Source organism: Podarcis raffonei, chromosome 5 (genome assembly GCF_027172205.1).
Source record: "Podarcis raffonei isolate rPodRaf1 chromosome 5, rPodRaf1.pri, whole genome shotgun sequence".
NCBI lineage: Eukaryota > Metazoa > Chordata > Lepidosauria > Squamata > Lacertidae > Podarcis > Podarcis raffonei.
Genome location: NC_070606.1, coordinates 28,733,729 through 28,757,171, shown reverse-complemented (window position 1 = coordinate 28,757,171; position 23,443 = coordinate 28,733,729). Strand labels below are relative to the sequence as shown.

At 44.9% G+C, this 23,443-nt stretch overlaps 1 protein-coding gene across 4 annotated transcripts; it reads right to left on the bottom strand.

Annotated features, from left to right (window-relative positions):
- Positions 1 to 5,505: 5,505 nt before the first annotated feature.
- On the bottom strand, positions 5,506 to 20,668 carry ZNF365 (zinc finger protein 365). Of its 4 annotated transcripts, none has more exons than XM_053388368.1 (5): positions 20,428 to 20,668; positions 16,306 to 17,049; positions 11,053 to 11,233; positions 8,725 to 8,762; positions 5,506 to 8,616 (listed from the first exon to the last, which is right to left on the bottom strand). In XM_053388368.1, the coding sequence occupies exons 2-5, from the start codon at positions 17,034 to 17,036 to the stop codon at positions 8,364 to 8,366; spliced, it is 1,203 nt and encodes a 400-aa protein (XP_053244343.1). In that variant the 5' UTR covers positions 17,037 to 17,049; positions 20,428 to 20,668; the 3' UTR covers positions 5,506 to 8,363. The 4 variants fall into 4 exon arrangements, with proteins under 4 accessions (XP_053244343.1, XP_053244344.1, XP_053244345.1 ...); XM_053388369.1 differs by having other exon boundaries at positions 5,506 to 8,613; positions 20,428 to 20,666; XM_053388370.1 differs by having other exon boundaries at positions 8,473 to 8,616; positions 8,721 to 8,762; positions 20,428 to 20,667.
- Between the last annotated feature and the right edge of the window lie 2,775 nt (positions 20,669 to 23,443).

Here is a 23,443-nt window from a genome sequence, read left to right as displayed (position 1 = left end):
TGCATTAGGCTGCATATATACAGCTATAAGGGATGTGGGTGGCGCTGAGGGTTAAACCACAGAGCCTAGGACTTGCTGATCAGAAGGTCGGCAGTTCGAATCCCCGCGACGGGGTGAGCTCCCGTTGCTCGGTCCCTGCTCCTGCCAACCTAGCAGTTCAAAAGCACGTCAAAGTGCAAGTAGATAAATAGGTACTGCTCCGGCGGAAATGTAAACAGCGTTTCCATGCACTGCTCTGGTTCGCCAGAAGCGGCTTAGTCATGCTGGCCACATGACCCGGAAGCTGTACTCCAGCTCCCTGGGCCAATAAAGCAAGATGAGCGCCGCAACCCCAGAGTTGGCCCCAACTGGACCTAATGGTCAGGGGTCCCTTTACCTTTATACAGCTATAAAAAAACACTCGGGGGGGGGGAAGGTTTTAAAGCTCACAATGGGAAATCTCACAGAGTTCAGATTTCAGCTCTACAGAGACATCTGGTGTCAGTTTTAAACACTTTCATAACTTCATCTTTTTAAAACTAATGTAGCTGAGTCCCTAGATGAAGCTGTAATTCTACTTGTGGAGCTGGCTAGGTTACAAGAGGCAGCCGAAGCAGGAGCCCCCCATCTCTGAGCAGCAAGAGGGCAAGTGGGGTGACAACCACCCAGAGAGATTCTTCCCCATCTGCCTCTCTCATTGCACTGTGACTGCAGTAAATGTAACTGCCATGCAAATAGCACACAGGAGCCATGCTGCTTAAAAAGGACTAGACTACATTCAACCATTACATAGTCCACCAATACAACAATTCAGAAATATAGTCTTTATTAGATTTCTCTTTTTTTAACAGTAGACTAAAATGTCTTTTGTTTCCGGAGTTACAGTGCATTCCAACTGCTTTGTAACTGATTGATTCAGCATATGATGACTTGGCCAATTCAGGATCAGGGGGAAATGAAAACATGCAGCCTACAGTGTTTTTCTTTTTTTAAAATTTTATTTTCTTTAATGAAAAACAACTTAAAATGAGATGGGAACGAATCCTATCCATAATGCCAACCCTCTTTTTCTGCTTCTTCTCGGTGACTAACAGCCATTAAGTAAAGTGTAGCTGAAGTAGTTAAGAAAGAGGAAGCTGCTACATTCTCAGCTCAAGAAAGAGACCGGCCACTGTCCCGAGGGCAGAATGACACGTTGTCAAAAGCACAGATCAGCAGCCCCTTTTCAAGCTCCCAATTACTATTTGAAACATCTGCTTCAACTCGCCCTGTGTCCTGATGTCATTACGATGTACGGTATATTTTCCTCCCTTGCCAACCAGTGATGCAAAGCAGGGACACAGAAACAAGAGATTGTAAGGATGTCAGGACACACTTCAAGCTGATCTAGAAGTCACAATTGGGGAAGGGGGAACTACTTCTATAGCATCCCTGTGTCACACCCTTAGGGCCCCTCCAGACATACTTTTTCATGGGCATTCATGATTATTTGTGCTCATGGTGGTTATCAGGGAGGTTTCCCCTCTGCCTGAGAACACCCTGCTTTGTTTTCAATAATCACGTCTCCTCGCTTCCTGCTGCAGTCCTGTAAATGTTACATGCCGCAAATGTTTCAGGGCAGGGGGTTGTCCCACTTCTGTTGCGCTATAACACCTCTCCGGACAGCAAGAATGCCATAAATATTGAAAAAGCATGGAACGATATGTGGGTATTCCAGTATGAAAGCACCACTAACACACTATTATTGTGTCAATGGTAGAATATCCCCCCCCCCCCCACAAAAAACATCCCTTGTCTGGTGGTGGCATTGTAGTTTTCTTTGACCATTTCAGGTGATAATTTCCCACACACCTTTCAAGAATGCGAGCGACACACAAAGCCAGAGAAACACTCATCTAGAGTTTGAGGCTGTTAGGATGGCAAAGGAAGTATCTCTCGCCACACAGCACCTGACAAAATAAGAACACCAAAACACCTCTCTTCGTCAGCACGTTAACGTGTGCTCTGGCAAAGCATCCTGTACAAAATGAGGTACCTAAACAGATAGTAAAATCTAATAGCAACTGAGGGCTGGCTCAGCCGCGTGCATGGCCCCTGTATAGATCCCCTGAAATGGATGAGGGCAGATGGATGCATTATCAGGAACACAGAGCCGCTGTCGAAAGAAGGATCCACGTGACAGGTCCTCCCAGATGCAGTGTACACAGCTAGAGCAACAAACAGGAACATCTGCTGGGGACTGGGTAGCTGACATCACTTCCTGCTCCTTTCACCACGGCTGCTAGGAAGAACCAGGAGTCGCAAACAGCCCAAGGGAAAGTGCACAGGGCCCCAAAGCATCTTGGGTGTGTGTGTGTGGAAAGCATTTTCCCGTCTGCTCACTGCAGAACCCTTAAAGAGCAGTAGTTGGCACACAGGCACCTTATTGGTCACCACTGCCTTCTAATTTTTTTAAAGAAGGTGGAACAGGGCCACGTTCCACTGCCACCATGCCTCTGAATACCAGATGCTGGGAATCACAGGTGAGCAGTGTACCATTGCACTCACGGCCTGCTTGAAGCCTTCCCACAGGCATCTGGTCACTCAGTGTAGTAACAGGTTGCTGGACTAGATGGACCCTTGGCCTGATCCAGCAGGCTCATCTTAGGTTCTTATATTGGGTGGTATTCAAGTTTTACTTAGAGGAGACCCACAGAAGTGCCGGGACCTAGCTTAGGCTGCACCCACACAGCAGTCTGTTTCGTTTTCCTGACGTTCCCCTAAGCTGTTGATTTCCATTTGATATTTGAGCTTTCACACAACAAAAAATGGACATGCAGTAGAGCGTCGCACAGGTTTGGTTGCTCATTCCCATGTTATCTGCAAACAGAAGCAAAAAACATGGAAATGAGCACTAAGCAGGCACTATGTTCCTGGAGGTGGTTTATGCGACATGTGGAAGCTCAACTATAATGTGGAATTTAACCATTTAAGGACATGTTGGGGAAACAGAATAAACTGCCATGTTCTGCAGCCTTAGTTATGTTCATTCATTTCTGTGGGTTTACTCTGAGTAAACTTAGGTGAATACCACCCATTGGGCTATATCCAACTATTATTGCAGCCTGCCTTGGAGTCTTCTGCTGAATAGCAGGTAAGAAATCCAATATTAAAAAAAAGCAAGCCATACACCAAACAGATGCGTGAAAATCAATGGACTTAAGTTAATCATGGCAAAACTTAAGTAAGTTAGTTACAGGGGGCCCACTCTGATTATGACTAAGTTGGATACAACCCCTATGTTGTGTGGTCCACATTTTCCTTGGTTGTGCTGCCATGGAGTCCTGTTGTCAGGCAGGAAAGAAATCTTTCAATCAAGTAAATGTGCCCCATGTCCTGACATCATTGTGCTAAACACTCCTCTGTTCCTACCAGTGTCAACTAATGATATGGGGTGCAAGGTAGGAGACACATATCCTATAATAATGTCAAGAAACAGCCTAGGATATAGTTGGGGGGGAGAGAATGGGTGCCTTCTAGATATGGTGAACTACAATGCCTATCATCCCTGAGCATAGGCCATGCTGGTTGGGGCTGATGGGAATTGCAGTCCAAAACATTTTGCGGGTGCCACGTTGGCTACACCATATTATGGAGGCAGACCCACATGCCTTGTAATCTGTATGAATTTATTTCACTGAAGAGCATTAGCCCAGAGCAGATGTGAGGTGATTTGAAAGCTCTGGTCTATAGAGTTAGATCTGTGATAACCTACCGACCCATGGAAGTCATCACTTGATGTTGCAGTTATCAGTTGAAATAAATATGGTTGGATGAACCAGCCTTGAAGCATAGAACTAACAACTCAAACAGCATTGGGAAAGTTGGACATATACAAAAAACAGTTCCATTTACATTATATAAATAAAACAATAATTTAACAGATGGATTAATCACCAACTTCCATCTGGAGCTATTTATACAACAGCAAATATTCTTACCTGTATTTCACCTCAGTTAAATATATTGTAAACCCTGTTTTTATTGCCACAATCATACGTGTGTTTTTCAAATCAAATATTCACTGTGGTTTAAAAAAATAAATAAAATAAAAACCAAAACATCGTCCACAAGTCTTAACACACTTACTGTAAACCCACTTCACGGAAATACATTGTACATCTCTTATAAGGAGCATTTCGAAATAAATTACATGTAGACACGGCTGAGCTATTTTCTTCCTTTCTCTGGAGAAAACTAGTTTTGCCTCTCAACATCGCTAGGACGCGAAGATTCCTGCAAATGAGGCGTGAAGGTTAGCGGCACCAAAACATGTCCACAAGAAGTGATGGAGAAGAACATTGCAATGGAAGCAGAATCCTTCTACTTGGCAGAACCTAGTGGAATATCGTGCCTAACCTCCTTGGCCTATAATATCCCCATTGGGTGTGCTGTACTGAGCTCTGCGGGCTTTGTATATGAAAGGATCCGAGGGATGGCCAATTGGCAGCTCAGAGACCACATCAAGCCCCTCCCCTCCTAAACCTCCCTATTGGCAATGGGTCTAATCTGGGCCTCTCAGCTATCCCAGACTGGAGCTGGCACCACAAAACACGGGATGAAACCACCCTTCTGCTTCCTCTTTGGCCAACATGAGAAGCAGGGCTTGGGATGTGGTGAGATTTGTGCCACCCTGATCAGCCCCGTCACTCCCAGAAGGGAATTAGGATCGTACCCTAAATTGATTTAGTAGTGGCAGTTGGGGGGGATGGGGTCAGTTGTAATAGGAGACGGCAATTTTTAATTACTCTGAGAATTATGGGCAAATTTATTTTTTGAGGGTATTTTGGTTCTGGTGTGTTAACTATTGCCATAGGAATTGTGAGGAGCACAAAATATGTTACGTTGGCTTTTATCAAATTGTAAGCTTTCCTCATTGTTTATGATTCCTCACTTCCTTCAAGCAAGACACCTATAGCAAAGCTTTGGTAACATGCACATTTATTTACATTTAATCCACAGATTGATTAAAAGGCAGAGGCTTGTGTTTGTGGAACTGAACTTTTCCTTCCTCTCCCCTGCAGGGTTCCCTCCATGTGCACCCTCAGAATCAGCTCTGGAAGTTTGGGGACAATCTGGAGAAGACTGGGGCAGGGGCCGCATGCAGAGAGGAGAGGAAATAGAAGTGCCCCTCTCCTGGAGCTGGTTTGGATACAACCCCAGGTTGTATCCCAAGCATAGGCAAACTCAGCCCACCTGGTGTTTTGGGACTACAACTCCCATCATTCCTAGCTAACAGGACCAGTGGTCAGGGATAATGTGAATTGTAGTCTCAAAACATCTGGAGGCCGAGTTTGCCTATACCTGTTGTATCCTCTATCAGTTGACAGCCCAATTTATTATGGATTGCCTCCTTCTGTAGTTTGCTATTTAAAAGTATGGTTTCAAACTACAAATTTAAGCACTGTATTCGGGGTTGCTTTGCATGTTTTGCCAACTCTTCTGGGGAGGAATCGGAACCGTTCGTGGCTGAAGAGGGCCAAATACAAATCTCCACTGGGTTTTGGTATTCCATTTAATGAGAGTTCATAGAATAGCAGCCAACAGCAACTGCAGATACCGCAAGGGGGTAAATGAAACATAGGCATGGGGTGGATAACTTGTGCTTGGACTGTACCACTCCAGGCTGATTACATTCTACCCCAAACAAAAACTCCCTCTTCATAGAAAGCAGGTGTCAGGAAGAAGGGATCTAGTCTTGCTTTGTCTCCAACATGCTAGCTTTCTATGTGAGAAATCTTTTCTTTTTTTTTAATCGGTAGAGGACCATTCCATCACATGAGCTCCCACCTGCAGTTATAAAATGGTACAGCCTGGGCATAAGTCTACCACCTCAGGGAGAACTAGGCCACACTAAAAACTGTGTAGCCAAGCCTTCCGCAAGCTGATGCTCTCCAGATGTTTCGGACAGCAACACCCATTCCACATGACTTTCCCAACACATCTGGAAAGTACCAAGTTCCCTAAGTTGGGGAATGCTGCTATCACCTTTGGATTCTGCTCTTAGCGAACTTCATTCACTAAGCCATGCACAAAGTTGTGAAGACCCTGAGGCCCCGCAGCACTCGGAATGAGCAGCGTGAGCCATCAGATGTTGCAAGCGAAGCATGTGGATGGTGCCATTATATGGTCAAGTCACTAGGTGGCAGAGGAGTTTCCTGCTGTTGCTCTATTCTCCTTGAAGAGAGATAACAATGCCCCCCCTCCCCCATCTAGCTTCAGGGGCTGATGTGTCTCTTAAGCCATGCATAGGCAAACTCGGCCCTCCAGATGTTGAGACTACAACTTCCATCATCCCTGACCACTGGTCCTGTTAGCTAGGGGTGATGGGAGTTGTAGTCCCAAAACATCTGAAGGGCCGCGTTTGCCTATGCCTGCTCTAAGCCTTCCACTACCAGTGGTGTCCAAACTTTTTTCAAAAAGGGCCAGATTTGATGAAATAAAGGGCCGTGAGGGCCGCCCAAAGGGCCAACCAAACTTATTGAGCTTTTTTTAAGGTGTCAAGGTTTTTTTAGGATTTTACTCCAGGAAATAAACTGCCATAGGGGCCGGATTAGGCCCCCCAAAACAGACTTTGGGCCGACTGGACTGCAACTCATGTCAGATTCTGCAAAACAGAATTACAGGCCATTTTTGGCTTGTGGGTCTTATGTTGCCCACATCTGTTCCAGAAAGTCAAAGTGGATGAATTAACTAACTACGGTATTTTGGCCAAACACAACCCACCCCACTTATTTGGAAGTCCTGTGGCTGCTACCATTAAGGGAGGGTTGTTACTCTATGGAAGAAGTATGGCAGCTTATTAGCACCCTTCCTTAGCCCGGCCTTCCTTAAGAAAGCTAAGAGCAGCTTACCTATGGCTCCAGCCACTGTCCAGACTGAGACCCGCTGCTTTGCCTTTGCAGTGTAATGGCATCATGTGGCCTCAGGCTTTTTTCCTGGGCAAGATGGTGGGCAACTTGACCACACACAGGGCTGCTTCAGGAAAGAGCAAGTTACGTGAAGCAAGCGTTTGAGCTTGGATCAAGAACGGCAAAACAAGCCACTCTATGTCATGCAGGGGCTCAATTGCTGTATTGTATTTTTGCTCAAGGGTAAGAAAAACCACTAGGAGCATTGTGGGCCTAGCAGTGGCCATGGTTTCCCTGGCTACTCCCCTGGGGCCTGGACCAGACAGACATGAGTTTGAACCCCTCACTCATGTGTAAAGCTCGTGGCATGACCTTGAGCCACTCTCCCTCAGCCCAAACCAGGAGGGCAAAACAGAACAACCCTCCTGTATGCTGTCCAGAGCTCCTTGAAGGAAAAGTGAGGTGCAGATACAATATAGCTAAATGGCTGCAGATGTGCTGACCTTCAAGGCACAAAACTAAGTCACTGTAGTGCTTTGCTGCAGCGCTTTCTGCACCACTAAAGTAGCCATTCAGCTGTATGGAAAAGGAAGTCAAGGAGTGAGCCCTGAGCCTCCAACCTGCCATAGCTACCCAGAAAAGGCAGTGCTGATAACCTCCCATTCCTCCCCCCACTGCAGCTGGAGGGCATCCCAGAAGGCGAGTGCAGGGATCAATCACAACAGCTGCCCGTCTAGGCCACCAGCAGAAGGCAGCTTACAGAGACCTCCAGTTCACTCCTCCCTACTTCCTGTTCTAGGTGGTAGTAGGCAGGGAGGGAGGTAGTCATCCAATCAGATTCCTCCCAGCTGCTTAGTCCTTGCAGAAGTGGCATGGTGCAGTTTGTGCCCTGGCGTCAAAGGAAGAACACTCGGCTCAGTGCATTTAGGGCTTCCACAAATCGTTTTCTAATTCTATTCCCGACCCATCACTCTCACTAGATAAGGGATTTATTAAGGTGCCAGGCAGAAGGAATTCTTCCAAACGTAAGTAAGCAAAACAAGACTTAGGATGAGTGAAATGCCGGACTCAATTGAAAAGATGCTCTTGGGGAAAATAAAGTGCCACATCTACAATCAAAGTCCTGGAAATGAGGCAGTTAAATTATTCTATATATTTACGTATTTATATCATCTATTAAATATATCATTGCCCAAATGCATAGGGAAATATATTGTGGTTTAAGCAATGGGTGGGACCAACGGCGCAATCCTAGACTTGTCTGTTCAGAAGGAAACCCCTCCAAGTTCGACAGAATTAAGCCTGCAATCCTAGGCACACTTACCTGGGAGCAAGTCCTGTCAAACTCAGGGGACTGAATTTTGAGCAGACAGGCGAATGATTGTGCTATTAATCTCTATCTGTAGTAGCCCAAAGCTGCCAGATCTTGCATTATGCATTTATAAATAGATTAGGTTAGATACATACATATATCTCTATATCGTATATGGGCTCTTAGTAGAGCTGTTTGCTTTTTTTACTGATCTTTGATTTCACGTTAACCTTGCGGGAGGCACCGACGGCGTCCCCTTTCTTCTGAGGTCTCCAAACGTCCCTTGCGCAGTCAACAGGTTCATAAAACAATTTAACTGGGTGGGCGCAGGATTTGTCCTCCTTGGCTTTCTTCAAGTGCATCCGTCCCTTCTGAAGAGAGTGAGGTTTCACATCAGGGGTGTTATAGTAACCGTGTTGGTTTCCTCGGCTGCTGCTGAGGCGAAGAAAAGGGGTCAGGTTTAACAGAGAGGGCCCAGGAACAAGAGATGCAACACATTTGTACGAAATATTTTGTATTAAGAGTATGAAATAACATACATACAGGCATCTGGGTTTCTTGCTGGATGATATATCTGTAAACTAAAACATACACGCTCGTTATTCAGATTGACGTAACATATGGAAATAGCTCTTTTTTATTCATTTATTTGCTGACTTATCAAAGTTAGATAAGTAGACAAATGCAAAAAAACAAACAAGATCTTCCTAACAGCAAAGACAACCCAGGTCTCTTTGGTTCTGGGTCTGGCAGTCCCCCAACCTGTGCACATCATCATATAGAGGCCTATAATCAGGAATGTGTGTAGCTTTGGGTTAAAATAATAATAATAAATTTATATTCTGCTATTCAGATTTTGCACTGACTGGCTGAACTCTGCAGCTTTTGTCTTGCAACCTGAATCTTTACTCAGAAGTTCAATGGGGCTTGCTTCCAGGAATGAAAGCACTGCATTTCATCCCAAACAATACAAAATGAGCAAACATTAGTTATTTTGCATCTGTGATATTTCCTATTTTGCATAATCTATCCAGGTATTCATGTGGCAGAGTCAAAAAGTTATATGGGGCCTGAAGCTGAAAACTCTTGATTTTTGGAACTCTCTCTCAGCTACTTCTGTGCAGGCATAACCCACGTTTGTCCAAACTTATATTTCAAACCATAAGAACTAGAAACTCTTTTCTTTAAAATAAAAATAAAAAACTGGGATTCTCACAATGGTGGGCCTGACTATTTTCTGGCCTTCCAAGAAATTCTCTCTCTCTCTCTCCCCCTCACACACACACAAATAAACGCACACAACCTGTCTGTACTCAAAGCTTATATGTTGCAACGGGGGGGGGGGGGGCAAAAGGAAGCTACAGTTTTAACCCATAGTCTCTGTTCAATCCAGTCCTTTGTCTGCCACAAGGTCATGAATTTTAATTTTCTGGCATGCCTTTTAGATGTGTTGTACAACTAGTCCAATAAAAGATATCACTTTTCTTATTTCAATAGCAGCTTTCAGGGCATTTACCTCTGACAAGCTTTTCGTTTGCTATTTTGCGTCTCCTGAACAAATTAGCAGTCACGCCTCATTTGCAGCCGTGTGACTATACCAGCAGAACGCACGTGCACCCTCAATTATCACGTTTCCTTGTTTATGCTTGTTTACTGCTACCTTTTTGAATAAAAAAGGGGGGTGTGTCTGATGCTGAAGAAGAAATTCGAGCTGTGAACTGACATTTTTTCAGAGGCTCAATGGAGGTATGATAAGAGTTATCATTGCCTGCAGATACACATGCAGTCCCACAGTTGTCTCTGATTAAACAGACTTTTCTCATATTTGAAGCATTACCTTTTTTTAACCAGAAACCATGATGGGAGCTTAGATTGCTTTCTAAGACGGCTGGACAAATTCATGGAGGATAAAGCTATCAACGTCTGCAAGTCATGATGGCTGTATGCCACCTTCAGGTTCACAGCACATGCCCCTGAATACCAGTTGCTGCAGATAATGAACTGGAGAGGGCTACTGCTCTCATGTCCTGTTCTTGGGCTTCCCAGGGGCATCTGGTTGACCACTGTGGGCAGCGGCAGACCAAGGCATTTTGCCGCCTGAGGTGAAAGACAAGACGGTGCCTCCCTGCATTCCATGTACCAAAGCTGATCCGCCTGCTAGTCTAATCTTACTTCATCACCAGGACAGCATCCTCCACTGCACCTGAATACACCTGACTTAGCTTAAGGTTTCAGGGCAGACCAACACCTCATTGCTGCTGTCAATCCCTCATCATCTGCTGCCTGAGGCACCACTTTTCCTAATGGCAGGACCGGCCCTGAATGTGGAAAACATGATGCTAAGCTACATAGGCATTTGGTCTGATCGAGCAGGATGCTTCTTATGAGATGGGGGGAGGGGGAGGGGATCAACATATACACATAGCCAACAACAGCTCTATCTTGAATCCCAAGGATGAAAGATGTACTTTCAAAGGCTAAGGAGTAAACTCTACACAAATCTGCAGTGGAGTCCCTAAGATGGCACCTTGTACACCTCTTTCCAGCAACTCTTGCAGCCAAGCTGGTGCCCAAAGTATAGCTTCATTTTCCTTTGGACCACATCAGCAAAGCTGAGAGGGGGGTCTTGCCAACTGGGCAGAGGTCTGACCCCCGGAAGCACACTCCATTGTCTCTCGAGACAGATGCCCAACTGAACAAACAATATAGCAGAAATTGCCACCACAACCCCTGCTCCACTAGAACAAGAGCTTGGATCAGCCTTCCCGCCCCCACCCACAGTGCACCCTAGATGCTGTGGACTATAATTCCCATCAGTTCCACTTCCTGTTCAGGTCTAATGAAAGAACACCCCCCTCATTTTTTGCCTACCACATATTCATGGACATCGCTGTAGCTGCCCACGATCTGCTGATTCTGGTAGTACTCCAGTTGCTTTTCTGCCAGATCCACCCGCTGCAGGAGATTCTCAATGAAACGCTGGAGCCTGGCTTTGCCGCGAAGCTCCTTCTCAGCAGCTTCCTCCAGGAAGTGATTAAATGTAACGACTTCTCTGAAACGACAAAAGTGCAGCTCTGCTGGAATTTGGAAGAACACTGGCATTTCCTCCTTTTTGCTAGAGAGCAGAAGGAAAAAACGGACGGGTGCTACTTTTTAATTTAGGGACACTCTTGCCTGTGCTGTGAATATATTCAGTCCCAGGTGCACTGCTGACCTTCTCAGAACCACTTGCACATAGCCAAAGAAGCGGGCAACACTGGTGCTGGGGAGCATCCTTTAGAGAGGACAGCCCTTCAAACAGAAGGGTTTAAAGATAAAGGCCTTGAAGGTGCCATCAACAGTAAGCAACTGGGCCACAGACCGAGCAGACACACAAGCTCAACTGGTCTCAGTCTTCTTCAGTATGGTAAAACTTACCATGTTTTTATTTCAGTTAAAGTCATTGTTTCTAAATACGCATCCATACAGATACAGTGACATATGCAAATAATATGCAAATATCTGTTCTTTTGAGTGTGAGAGGCATTTCCTTTGGCGGGGGGCGATGAATAAGTGATCACCTTAATGCTTCTAGAAGTAACAATAAATTGAAGGGCCTTTTCAGACAATAAGAAGCTTTCAGGACAATAATTTGCCCCCTGTTTGAAAATGGGAAATACAACCTCCGGCACCTGAGAGGCATCTTAAGCCTGCAATGAGAGTCTTCCCATTCCAGAGGAGCTTCTCTTTGCTTTTCCTGCTGGATTTTGTGGAATCTGAATGCTTAAATGTGCACGGAACGTCTCCTTAATGGGACCCAGGCCTTCCTCTAGAATGGAGCCTTTCTTGAAGTGAGAGATGGTTTCAAAGGATTTTATGATGACATTATGCAGTTGTTTAGAGTGTGAGCATCATTAGCAAAAGCCGAACCAAGTAAGAGGTGCAACAATGAGAACCCAATTAATCAACAAAATCCATTCCAAGTGTTCAGCAATATCTTGATTCCTCTTCTAGAGAATTAGCAGGAGGTTCAGCAACAAAATCCAGCTGAAGTTAATAAGCATTCCCACTAGAATGCAAAACCGAACAAAAACCCCATTATGTCTTGAAGAACATAACCAAGAACGTACTCAAGCCACATCTGCACTATACATTTAAAGCACTATGATACCACTTGAAACACTCATGGATGATTCCCCCAAAGAATTCTGGGAGCTGTAGGCTGTTATAGATGCTGAGAGCTGTTAGGAGACTCCTATTCACCCCCCCCCCAGAGTTGTAATTCTCATGAGTGGTTTAACAGTCGATCCCTCTTCCTAGGGAACTCTGGGAACTGTAGTTCTGGAAAGGGAACAGGGGTTCCTAACAACTCTCAGCACCTTTAACATACTACAGTTCCCAAAATTCTTTGTGGGGAAGGCTGCTTAAAGTGGTATCACAGTGCTTTAAAATGTGTTCTGGGAATGCGGCCTCAGTATGGTAGAAGAGATGCCTCTGAAAGACTGTTTTCCTTTTAAAAAGGGGGCTGGTGATTGATTGATTGATTGATTGATTGACTGACTGACTGATTGATGTGTTTGTGTGTGTGTTAATACTGATCTTTGCAGTGATATATGGAAGAAAAAGTGAATTGTTTTGTAGCAATCCCAGAATGCACACACAGACACCCAAGAGACCAATTTGCTTGGAGCAGAACTGACTTCTCTGTACCCTCACTGGGCAAATATGCCAGTAAATATGCCAGTTGTTCAGAGACCTCCAAGCCATGCATATACAACTGAATGTGCAACCCTTTTTTCCTGCCTTTCTCCCTCCTGTCCTATGTTGAACAGTAATCTCTCCAAAGGTTGGGAATGTATTTTGCTGACTGTAAGCTGCTTTGAGAGTGGCTGAGCGAGTGGCTGGGAAACAGCATATAAATACAATAACAGTGATAATTATTATTATTTATCTGTCCAAAGGCCCACATATGTTGCTGCCACAATATAAAGGGCTTCACTAGCCTTCCCATTTGTTGCCATTCTTCGTTCTTATCTTAGCTGCACTCTATCTATCTTAGGCTGTTGGTTTCAACTCCCTCTTGCTCTTTTCAAGGCCTGTGACAAAAGATGAATGTGGCTCCAGCCTTATGCAATGCATTCTGGGATGTCGTATCCACACAACAAGCTGTTAGGAGTGGAGCTGCATGGGTTTTGGATTCTCCATGGGTTTCCTCACAGAGGGCAGTCCCAAAACACCAGCGCAGTGCAAGCACAAGGCAGGCAACCAAAGGCCAAAAGGGAATAAATAACCTTCATGGTACACAGTTTGCTCAGTTTCATGGGTTTGCAGCACTCCCTGAGAAGAGAAACATATTGACTTCTTCTTCTCTTGTCCCCTGCAGGACTTTGTATGAAAAACAAGGCCATTCTTTAACACGTTAAGTGTGGGGAACCTCTGGCCCTCCTGAAGTTCTTGGACTACAATTTCCATCATCCCTGACAGTTGGCCAGGCTGACTAGACCTGATGGGAATTGGAGTCCAGCAACATCTGAAGGCCCACATCTTCAATTGAGGCAAACTGGGAAGAGGATGGAGAACTCCAATATAAGATTAAAAAATCAGGTTGGCTCTAGGCGTGCGTGGAAACTCATTGTGGTTGGTTGGTTGCTAGCTGTTTCTAAGAATTTTTCATGGTGCTATATAATATATCTTATGTCGTACCCTGCGCTGATATTGGTACTAATGGAGGGAAGCTAGGAATTTTTAAAATGAATAAAGAATACCCCCTAAAAAAAGGAAACCAATACAGATTTTTGAGCTTTAATTGGCATAATAAGTATTAGAAATGTGAATCCTTTTACCTTCCCAGCAAAAAGCTCCCTAACCTATTTTTCTGCAGTTTGTCAGGCTTATCCACTCTGAAGAGACACCGGTCGATTCCATCCGCTTTGGCCAAAAGATGGGGAATTTATGAACATTTTAGATTTCCCCATTATAGTGAATGGGGCACACACAGCTTCGCTTTATAGAGTGGCTCAGAGCATGAAGCATAAATCAAAGCAGAGAGAGCACAGTGTGACTTGGAAGTATATTGGGATTTTTAAAATAGCACAGGTATCTTGGAGACCGTGAACATCCCTAGTATTGCGTATAGAACTGCAGCCTAACTTACTAGTTGGCACGTTTAGGGTTGCTGCCTTAAATGTCTGAGCTATAGGGCTAGCTAATTTTAACAACAGCAGCACTGTACATTTAATTTGAAAATATGCAGGTATTTTGAACTGCTTGAAGGTGTCTAAGAGTGCTAACCGAGACCGCAGTCTTTCAACCATTTGCTCCATATTCCTTCTACTGGTGTTGATGAGGAACATCAGAGAGTGGGCAATCTGAGGACTGCAGTCTTAAGTAGTTCACATATAAATAATGTATTGGCAATTACTACATTTTTAATGAATGCAACATGAAAGTATTTTTAGATGAGCTGGAACTGCCAAAATATCTTCGGTATCTGCTATGAAAGCCAGCAGGAAACCAGATTATGACTCCTTCCAAGAGACGATCCCATCTAATGCTGTTTGCACCACTTACTTTCCAATGAACTGAGGGTGGGAAGGGGGTACTTGAAAACAAGACATTTATGTCTTTACCTCCAGTTCTGAAGCTAAAGCACATACCCTTATTTATAGAGTAGCACCTTCCTGTATAAGTAATCTTACCAGATGCCATGAGAGCATAAATGTCTTTACCCTTATTGCACGGCCTGTTTAAAAGATCCATCTAATAAATTTGGATTGCTTGAATGATGCATGAATTAGTATACCCTGATGTGTGCCTTCTTCGCATCTCAAATCAATGGGTCTATGCTTCAAGGCAGAAATCGTATGCTTTCTAAAGAAGCTAGGTGCCCACCGGTTTGTGGAGAAAAGAAGACACAGGTGTGAAAGAGATGGGGAGCAGACATATAGTGAAACATTGGTGGGAAACCTGTGGCCCTCCCAAAGTTTTTGAACTTCAGTTCCCATCAGCCCCAGCCCAAATGGCCAATGGACGGGGATAACGGGAGTTGGAAATGCCAGCAATTTCAGGAGAGCCACAGGTTCCCTATCCATGACAGAAAGAATAAATGGATTAGCCGATAGACGTGTAAACAGCCAAATTCTGTGCATAAAGAAGCCCAGGTGTGATCTGCACTCCTAAGGGCTCTCATGCACATGTGAAGCAAAACCTACACATGCTCTCATCTGTGTTGCAAAAGATTATGTGTGTAAAGTTTCTTGGTTGTTGGTAAGAAGGCAGGGAAGTGGGAGCTGTCTGAGGGCAGATTGAGGTCCGTGGGCCAGTGCCTCACTCACCCTAATGGACCAGACACCAGTGAATACTGGCCTTCCTCTAACATACCTTGCCTGGCATGTCTTCCTACTACAACCTCACCCCAAACTCCTGTGACAGAAAAGACATGCATTATAGCTACTTCAGAGGTCAGGGGCCACATTGCGACACCCGGAGCAAAAGTGAGCAAAGCAATAAATGCATATTCTATCACTGTATAATAGGTGACCATACCCTCCAACATTCCTTCAGTGAAAATAGGGATATCCTATTTAATAATAATAATAATAGGACATCCCTATTATTATTATTCTTTTACTATTTATACCTCACCCATCTGACGGGGTTGCCCCAGCCACCCTGGGCGGCTTCCAACATATATAAAAATATAATAAAACATTTAGCATTAAAAAACTTCCCTATACAGGGCTGCCTTCAGATGGCTCAGGGGTCAGATAACTCCATACCCTCCAACATTTCTCAAATGAAACTAGGGAAATCCTAATCAGAAACCGGGGTGGCTTCTGTAAATCCGGGGCTGTTCCTGTAAAATAAGGGCACTTGGAAGGTCTGGATTACTTTCCACACACATTCACACAGCCCTCAGCCCTATCCTCAATCCAGAGACACAAGCAGCATTATCAGAGTTCAAAGACCCAGTCTAGCCAAACGGAAACATTGGAGGAGTTTGCAAACCATGGCCAGCGAAGGGTGTGGCTCAGGAGGGTGTGTGGCCTGAGGAGGATTCTGAGGGCCAGCTAGAAAGGCCACATTTGACCTCCTAGGCCTGCGGTTCCCCCTCCCTGTCGTCCTTCTCCCCATCCTCCCACTTACTCTTCCTTCCTGTGGAGCTCCTCCTCTGACTCCGTAAGCCGCTGCTTCAGCACCGCGATCATCTCCACCGCCACGTCCACTTGCCTGTTGAGGGCCCTCTCCCGCCTCTGGACTTCCTGCTTCTTCTGAGAAAGCTGCACAAAAGCTGCCCGAACCTCCAAGAGCTCGGCCGTCTTTTGGGACAGCTCTTTGGTAAGCTTGTCGATCCTCTTCTCGATCGTTTTGTCCACCGCTTCCACCATCCGGTTGAACTTCTCTCTCACGTGGGCCTCGAACGAGGCTTTCGAGTCACTTGTCGCCAACCCTGGCTTAGATATCGGCTCGTCTACGGATTCCCCTGACGTGTAATTTGACCCCAGAGACGCAGGCCTTTCTGCTTCCGCCTCCAGCGGCTTCCTGTTCCTGGTGTTCTCCTGGGCCGTGTCGCAGAAGTTGAGATAGGACGTCTTTGGTTTCATGACACCGGGGCCGTCGCCAAGCATCCCTGGCGTCAGGAGCTCGGAAGAAGAGATCAGGTCTGCGTCTCTGAGGGAAGAAAAGAGGTTGCATTTTGTCAGAAGGCTCCGATCTTCGTAACTGTGGCTGTATTCCAGATGGGCTCTCAGGGATGACAGGGTCCTGAATCTGGTGCGGTCCCCGCATCGTGGGCAACGGAACGGCATGCAGACACTGACATTTTCAAACGACTCCTGCCAGGGGTATCTGCTTTCTTCAAAAGTGTTCTGTTGCATTACTTTCCAGATCCTAAAAGAAAGAGAATCGTAGAATCATAGAATCGTAGAATCTGGAAGGGACCCTGAGCATCATCTAGTCCATCCCTCTGCATCGTACCAGGTTTCTTAGTCTCAACTCCCATCGTTCAGCCCAGACACTGAGGTCCAGCTCTGAGGGCCTTCTGGAGGTTCCCTCACTGTGAGAAATGAGGTTACAGAGGACCAGGCCGAGGGCCTTCTCGGTAGTGCTGCCCACCCTGTAGAATGCCCTCCCATCAGATGTCAAGGAAATAAACAACTATCTGACTTATAGAAGACATCTGAAGGCAGCCCTGTTTAGGGAAGTTTTTAATGTTTGATGCTTTACCGTGTTTTTAATGTTCTGTTGGGAGTCACCCAGAGCGGCTGGAGAAACCCAGCCAGATGAGCTGGCTAAATATAGCTGACCTAAATATAGGTCTGCATCCCAATATAGCTGTAAGTCAAAAGGGTTTGGAACTCTGCATGGAACTTTTCTGAATTCTGCATCTGGGAAACACCCATTTCAGGGGAGGAAACAGAAGAAGCTGCCTTCTACCATTGGTCCATTCCAGCTCAGTATAGACTACACCATCCGGCAGCAGTTTTGGACAGAACTCTTTCCCAGCCCTCCACTCAAACAGGGATTGAGCATGCCTCCTTCTGCATGCAAAGCACATGCTCTGCAACTGAGCTAGAGGGAATCAGTTATGCAGATCCATGATATTTGCATACATTTATTTTCTCTCCCTAGCTGAAGTCAGAGCTAAGATTTGAGCTTATTTTCAGAATTTGGGGGCTAGAATGAGGCTTGAGAAAAAGAAGGGAGCGCAGGAAGAGACAATGGTAGTGGTGGAATCAGCACAGTGGGAGCACATCTGCTGGGCATGCAGAAGGTCCCAGAATCAACTGCTGGTTACAGCATCTCAGGAAGTAGCACTGGAGCAACACCTAAGAGGCATCTGCTGCTCAAAGTAGAGAAGACTGAACCAGATGGACTCAGGCCCAGTCCAATGTACACTTACGTTAAGCTTCATCAAGCTCATTGGGACTTACTTCTGAGTAAACGTGCATAGGTTCGAGCTGCAATTGCATAACTCAGCGTAAGGTGCTTTTCAAGATCTCTAATGGACTGGAAGGAGAGCCGCATGTTCTCTCAAGAGAGAGTAGGTTCTTTATAGAGATAAGCACCTGAAGGAGCTCAAGAAATGTTAGGAAGCAGGAGAGGACACTTCTGAGTCTCCTGGAAATTCCTTGCAGCACCTTCCTGCATTTTGGAGCCTTTCTCCATTAAAAGACATGGTACCCTTAATTTTTTTTAAAAAGGGAAATAGCAGCCCAAGGTAAGGTCTCTGAGACTAACGGGAAATGAGTGCAATGAGGATGACAACCTTTCAAGATCCTGAATTACCACATTTCAGGATGGTTTTATGAGGTGTTGTTTTTATTATGGGACCTGAATGATTGGGGTTTTTTTTAGTGTCAGCCACCCTGAGCCTTGGATGAACATAACAGCAGCAATTTCATGCTAGGCAACTTGGTCACATGGCAGTGTGCATTCATAGACCTTCAGCTGTCAGCGTGTTTCCTTTTTTTTTTTTTATAATATTTTTATTGAACAGTTTTTTATATAACAGAAACAAAACATACATAAACAAACATCAAACAATAGTAAAACATAAAACAAGTACCATTTCATAACCCAATTTCTAAACCTTACTTCCACGACCTCCTCTTACTTCCCGTTTCTGTATTCCAGATTCTTACAGTTATTCAGCGAAATCTTGCCTTATTTTGTTATAAATTTATACTAATCACCCTTATTCTCTTTGTCATGACCATTACTAATAGTAACCATTTATTTTAATCCAGCATCATTCTAACTGTCATTAATTTTATAATGTTTCTTTAAATAGTCCTTGAACTTTTTCCATTCTTCTTCCGCCGCTTCTCTTCCCTGGTCTCGGATTCTGCTCGTCATCTCTGCCAAGCTCATATAGTCCATCACCTTCATCTGCCATTCTTCCAGTGTGCAGCTGTCAGCGTGTTTCCAGGATGTGGGCATGACTCACTTAAAGTTAAGCACTTTTCAAGCCTCATTGATTTTGGTGGGAGAGTTAAGCATCTGCTTAATGCTTCCACTTTGCTGTGCTCTTTACTGGTGTGCTGTGCTGATTTGTCATAGGTGAGGAGGAAGGGCCTTAGCTCAGTGGGACAGAACAACTGTCTTGGATTCAGAAGGTCGCAGGTTCAATCCTTGGTGTCTCCTCTATGAAACCATGAAGAACTGCTGCCAGCCAAAGTAGACAACAGCAAGCTAGATGGACTGATTGTCTGATTCAATATAAGGCAGCTTCCGATATCCTGACATACCCATAGAAATAAATGGGACTGAAAGGTGCTTAACTTTGGGTGGCGCCATTTACTTACTCGTGCATTTCTGCAAACACAAACCAAGCCTTGTGTGAGACATGCAAATCAAGCTCAGTGTCAAAATAGGTTTGGGAAATTAAACTGGTCGCCTTCAGATTTCAGCCCAGCAGCACGAAGTCATCGAATATCTGATTTGCAAGTCATTTTGAGGCCTCCTCTACATCAAAACCACAAACCCTGTTCATGAAATACTCATAATTATCGAGTACCTAGAAAACTAGGGCCTGCGAGGGATGCTGGAGAATTTTGGAAAAAGATAAAATCCTAGATTTACAAATCTTCCTCACAAGCTTGCTTTCTATTGGATGTGTCCTTTCGTAAGCATTGTGATATTGATATATCTGGGTCAAACGACGAGGCTTTCTATATTAGTCAAGTTGGGCAACAGACAGTGAAATATTCCATTCCTCCTCATCCTTATCTTTGGCAAATCAACACCGCACACCAAAGCACAGAGCAAGGTGAAAGGAAGCTGAGCGCCGGCAATATGCAGATGGGGGGGGTGGAGAGAGAGAGAGATGTGGGAAGTCTGGATGTGCGCGCGTGTGCTTTACAGTGAAGATCAAAAGGGATGCTGGCATTGGGAACAGGGGGGAGAGGACGGCAGAGATGCAGCCTGGTACAGAGGAGCGGGTGGGAAGAAGGGGACCCGCATCTGTGGAGGACGGAGAAGCGCTGGCCACTATGCAGAAAGATGTCTGCAGCCAAGCGGGTTTGCTGAAAGACACAGCCAGCGCTTCCTGCACGATTTGGGGGGTTTTGCAGCCTGGCAGGGCGCCTGGCCAGGGATGCCTGCCTGCCTGCTTGCCTCTCTCTGGCCCAGGTCTCCAATGATCTTGAGCCACCTGCATCGGGATCCTTCCCGGGCCCCTTGCGCCCTCCTTCCCTCCCCCCCCCCTCGCAGTGCGCCCCCGGCTCTCTCCGGGCTCCAGGCTGTGGCGCAGAGCGCAGCGCTTACCTGACTTGTTGCTGTGGTGGCGGCGGCGGCGGCGGCGGCGGCGGCTGCCAGCGGTGCTGATGCTGCGGGGAAAAGCCGTTTTCAGCAAAGCCGTAAATCACGCCGAAGCCGGCGCGGTCACACCCCTCGCCCACTCATTCACACCCACCGAGGAGGAGGATGGCGAGGAGAGAGGCCTGCCTGGGTAGAGGCTGGAGAGCAGCGCAGAGATCCACGGGGAGAGGGGGAGGGAGGGATCCTGAAATATCCCGCTGGAGGAGGAAGGGAGAGGAAAGCAAATGGGGGGGGGGGAGGAGAGGGACGCTGATGAGAGCAGATCGTCTGCCTTGGTTATTTTCCCCTCCAAAGGCGGAGTAAAAGGGACTAAGATCACAGGAGAAGCTTATGCATGTCACTTCTAAGTCCTGCTGTGCTCAGAGGGGCTTAGTGCTCAGTAATGAGTTTAGGATTATTTTTATTTTATTTTTTTTGTTTTATCCTACTAAATTTCTATACCGCCCACCATCCGAGGACCACAAGGCAGTTTAAAATGTAAAAACCCAACATTACATAACAAATGGAAAACAATACCCCCTCTGTGCGTGCACACACAAACAGTTTAAAAGGCCATAGATTGTTTAATTAGCAGCCTAAATTACTTAATGCACTCTGCTCATGCTCAGTGGCCCTTTCATCTCTTCTTGCTTCATAATTCCCAAGGTTTGAGCCTTGGCACTGAAACCCAAAACCCAGGGATGAGTCCACTTCCAAATTAAGGCCTGGGGCTGGAACATTTGTAGCTTTGCTCCCAGTGCAGTTCACCCAGTGGCCGCTTGGGTACACGCTCAGGGTTATCATGCGGATAGGAATTTTAAAACACTTTGTACACTTAAGTGTTAAAACAGTAATTCTTGACAGTCTTATGGCTGGTGTGATGAAATTCCAAAAGCAAGATACCAGTGTTAATGTGAGCAAGAGAAAGGGTCTATAAAACCTGGGGCACTGAAAATGCCACAGAATATTTTTAACATGATCATACGACTCAGCTATTCTCTGTGTCAGCCTATGGAACAGCAGCCTTTCTGCTGTGGCACCACCTGGCCTAAGGATTTGCCTCATTGCAGAAGTCTACCAGCGCATGAATCTTTCCACTAGATTATGATTTTTTTATATAAAAAAATACAAAGTATTTGTATTTTTGTTGCAGGTCCATTATTTATATTGTTGCTTTATTCCTGCTCGTTTTTTGTTTTTAAGAGAATTTTTTTATTGTTCCAAACATTTTCGATCATTGCTTTCTTGAACTTCTTAGGATGTCACCTTGATCTTTTAATGGAAAAGCATTCTGCAAATAAAATAACTCTTGCCAATAAAACAGAGTGGATGCTGTTGTGGAAATTACCTTTAACAGCAGTCAGGATTCAGACACGGAGGAGAGGAAAGCTGGTCCCAGACCTGTGGTTGTTGTCACCTGCCGAGGCGTGGGACCCAAAACAGCTGGGAGCTGGGAGCTTTTAGAGCAGTCTTCCTCAACCTGGTGCCCTCCTCCAGATGTTTTGCAGGTGGGAGATGTGGTCTAAAATATCTGGAAGGCTCCAGGTTGGGGAAGCCTGATTTAGAGCCCAAGATCCTTGAACTCAGGCGTAGTACCTGAGCAAAATATCCTCAAGGAAATTTCTTTTAAAGCGGAGCTTTTTTATTATTTAATAAAGTAGATGATAATCAATTTTGTCGTTTTAATTTAAGTAACATGTGCTTTGACAGAAATGTGCCCAGGTATGTTCTGAAGCAGTCACTTTGGGTTTTTAGTTGTGCCACTCAGTGGAGTACCCAGCCATAACAAGTAATCAATAGTATTAGCTGGCATTAAAGTGTTTGTAGTAACGGACTTTGGTAGTTATTGCCAACTGGCTGCAAGACCAGTTTTCTCCCTCTCTCCTTCAAAACCACTGTGTGATATTACAATATTCACAAGCTGATTTATATTTCCGTCTGGTAACTGAAAAGTGCTCAAGTATAACTGGTTGTGAACTCTTTTACACTCCATTGTATTATTATGTAGTAATTGTTTATTTACCTATTTTGTATTTATGGCTTTGGGAATAATTGGATTAGAGTTACCTAAGCAATATAAAAATGTATTTATGTATGTGACCCCTGATGCTAGAATGTTATACGCCCGAAGATGGAAAGAAGACAATGTCCCAACAAAAGAAGAATGGTTAAAGAAATTAATGGACTATGCAGAAATGGCAAAACTCAAAAGAAGAATAAGAAATCAAGAAGATCAAGTTTTTAAGAAGGAATGGAACTCATTTATAGTATATTTCCATAGTTATTGTAAACAAATTAAGATGTTAGCAGGGTTAATGTAAACAACTTGCAGTAAGAAAAAACAACAACAGCAACAACATATAAGAAACATAGAGGGTAAATAACAAATTGGTGTAGTTTGGATATGCAGTAAATTAAAATATAAACAAGGAACCTCAGAAAGAGGAGGAGAGGTGTCTAAATGAGAGAATGATTGTCTGTGATTTAAAGCTTATACTGTATATATTTGTCTGTGATTTAAAGCTTATATATATATTTTAAAAAATGTATTTATGGCTGTATGTTAAAAAAAAAAGTTTTCTTGTGCTCACCATTCACCCCAGACTGCTGGTGTGTCCACCTTCCTGGCTATCAAAGGGCTTTGCCTTCTCCAACAATAAACGGGCATCATAACAGAAGAAAAAGTCCTGCCATGCAGATGAAATATATCATAGGAAGGGAATACACAGCAGGCCTTCTATGCTTGATCTTAACAGTCATTCAGGGCTATGGGGAAGGAGATGCTTCCTAATGTTGGCTGATCCCAGACTGTGTACGGCTTAAAAAGTTAAAAACCAACCAACCAACCTTCACCTTAAATGGAATCCAGCAGGCAGTGTTGTACTTGCAGCTCAGTGCAGTGTGACTCTGGTAGCTCGTGTGAATTGCAAGATTATGGGTTTGGGGGTGGTTTTTTCTACTTGCTGTAGGTAAGGTCCCCCAT